The sequence below is a fragment of the Crocuta crocuta genome, unplaced genomic scaffold, assembly GCF_008692635.1.
Source record: "Crocuta crocuta isolate KB4526 unplaced genomic scaffold, BGI_CrCroc_1.0 scaffold675, whole genome shotgun sequence".
Taxonomy (NCBI): Eukaryota; Metazoa; Chordata; class Mammalia; order Carnivora; family Hyaenidae; genus Crocuta; species Crocuta crocuta.
Window position 1 is genome coordinate 847,239 of NW_027528796.1, and position 2,062 is coordinate 849,300.

Genomic DNA, 2,062 nt, shown 5'->3' on the forward strand with positions numbered 1-2,062 from the left:
GCCACAAACCTGCGAGGGGCCCTTCCGGGGGGGGCTGGGGGCACACGCTGTCAGGGGGTGGCTGGGCTCCTGCCCCGTGGGGGTCTTCACACCCCTCATCTTCGTCGAAGACAAAGCAGGGCCAGGCCAGGGCAGGTGCGCCAAGGCTCTCGTGGAAACATCTGGACGCGGATGCCAGGGGGCCCAGAGACAGGAGGCGATGCCCCGCCCCAGCTTCTCCCACGTGCTTGGGACTTCCAAATCCACTCTTACTGCCCCCAAGACACGTGTCTTTTATTTTGGAAGGGAGATTCAAGAGAGACCACCACCCACTGGCCAGAGGGAGACTGCTCTGGAGAAGGCCAGCGAATCCCATGCACTGGGCTGTCACACCCGGGAAGAAGAACAGGCCATGGGGCGGGGGGGCGGGGCTGCCGTGGTGACCAGCCGGGGCCTGGCCAGGATGGGACCCGGGGACAGCACCTGCCGGGTTTTCAGGGCACCGCACGGCAGGCCCTCGACCAGCCCCGTGGGGACTCAGGACTGCACTGGAACCCTCGGTGCAAGGCACGCGCCAGCACAGGTCCCGCCGCCCAGCACGGGCCCGGGGCCCTGTCACCTCCTCTCAGGGACCGCGGCAGAGGGAGAGCTCACTCAGTAGTTACCTTCCCGATGATGCTGCCAACTTCCTGCAGGGGAAGAATCACAGAAAGGTGACGTCATGGAGCGGCTGGGGAAAGGCCCGTGCCAGACACGGAGACCCATCTGTGCTGGAGCGAGGACGGGGGGTCAGGAGTGTCGGGAGGGGCAGTCAGGCCGCCTGGGTGAGGCCCGTCTGACCTTGGTTAGACCCAGGCCCTTGCCTCCGACAGACACACAGACGAGCAGAAGTGAGCGGCCGGCTCCATACAGTTAAGTCCGGAGACATTTCCTATGCTCTTAAGGCCTCAGGAAACCAGCAAAGAAACAGATAAAACACAAAATCTCCCCCGATTTGTGATGGAAAGGTAATTAAGCACTGCTACCGCCTTTTCACTTTTTAAAAAAGGTTGAGAACCCCGTGTGACTCGGCCCGGGCTTCTCACACCAGCCCCGCTCGTCAGAGTCAGGGGTCCCTGGAGAAATGGCTGGGCCCAGGGAGGCAGGGAAAGTGCGAGGGAGTTGGGAGGACACGGCCTGGCTGACGGGCCCCCAGTGGCCGCGTCAGGGTCCCTACGGGCATCGACCCGAGTGAGGGCAGAATGGGAATAATCGGAATAAAGCGGCAAACTGAATCCACAGAGACAGGGGTGACGAGCGGATGAAAGAGCGCACGGGGCGGACAGCACTGGGGTCCACACGTGCTGAAGGACGAGGGGCCAGCGGCTGCGCCCCTGATGGGGGAGCTCCTGTGACGTCCCCACCAACGGGAGGAAACATCAGAAAAGCCGCCTTGAGGAAGCACGGAAGGAAGATGGGGGGGGCATCCCCCAGGCTGAAGACGAGACGCGGGCCGGATGTGAAGGCCCGAATACCCCTCGCCCCCACGCGCCCCGCTGTGAAGGGCAGGGCCTGGGCGGCTGGGGCGCATCAGTGCTGGCACCCTGACGTGGACGGGACACTACGCCCTTGTTAGTAGGAAACGCACACTCGGGTGTCCAGCAACAGGGCATCAGGTCACAGTCACTCTCAGATGCTTCCAGGGGGACTGTGATTTGGGGCGGGCTGTAACTGCTTTGTAAGCTTGAGGTTGCCCAGGGCACAGGGCACACCCTCCCCAGCCTCCCAGCTGGTCGGACACGGTGGCCTTGGGCTCCGTACCTTCCCGTGCATCAGCAGACGGATTGTCAGGGTCACGTTCAGGCCGCCTTCTGAGACCTTCGACTCCATCTTTCTCCCAAAATGCAGCTGGGGGTAGTGGCTTAAGGTGCCAAGGGTGTTGTGAGGAAGGACAGATGGGGCCCAGATGGTGTCACCTGGAAAAGAGAAGGCACAGCTGCTGCTGAGAACACCGTCAATGGCCAACGGGGTCGGGGGTGTCCTGGCCTACAAGGCCCTTTGGCCTCTGGAGGGGCGACGAGGGGTGGGGGAAGATGGTGGAGGC

The 2,062-nt window shown here is 63.0% G+C and overlaps 1 protein-coding gene across 14 annotated transcripts in view; it reads right to left on the minus strand.

Annotated features, from left to right (window-relative positions):
- The window catches only part of PCBP3 (poly(rC) binding protein 3), a 258,218-nt gene that overhangs the window by 25,938 nt on the left and 230,218 nt on the right, over positions 1–2,062 (minus strand). For all 14 annotated transcript variants that reach the window (XM_077755404.1, XM_077755403.1, XM_077755402.1 and 11 more), the window contains 2 exons: positions 1,780–1,934; positions 645–668 (listed from right to left, as the gene is read on the minus strand). In XM_077755404.1, the coding sequence (XP_077611530.1) occupies positions 645–668; positions 1,780–1,934 (179 nt within the window). The remainder of the gene's footprint in view (positions 1–644; positions 669–1,779; positions 1,935–2,062) is intronic.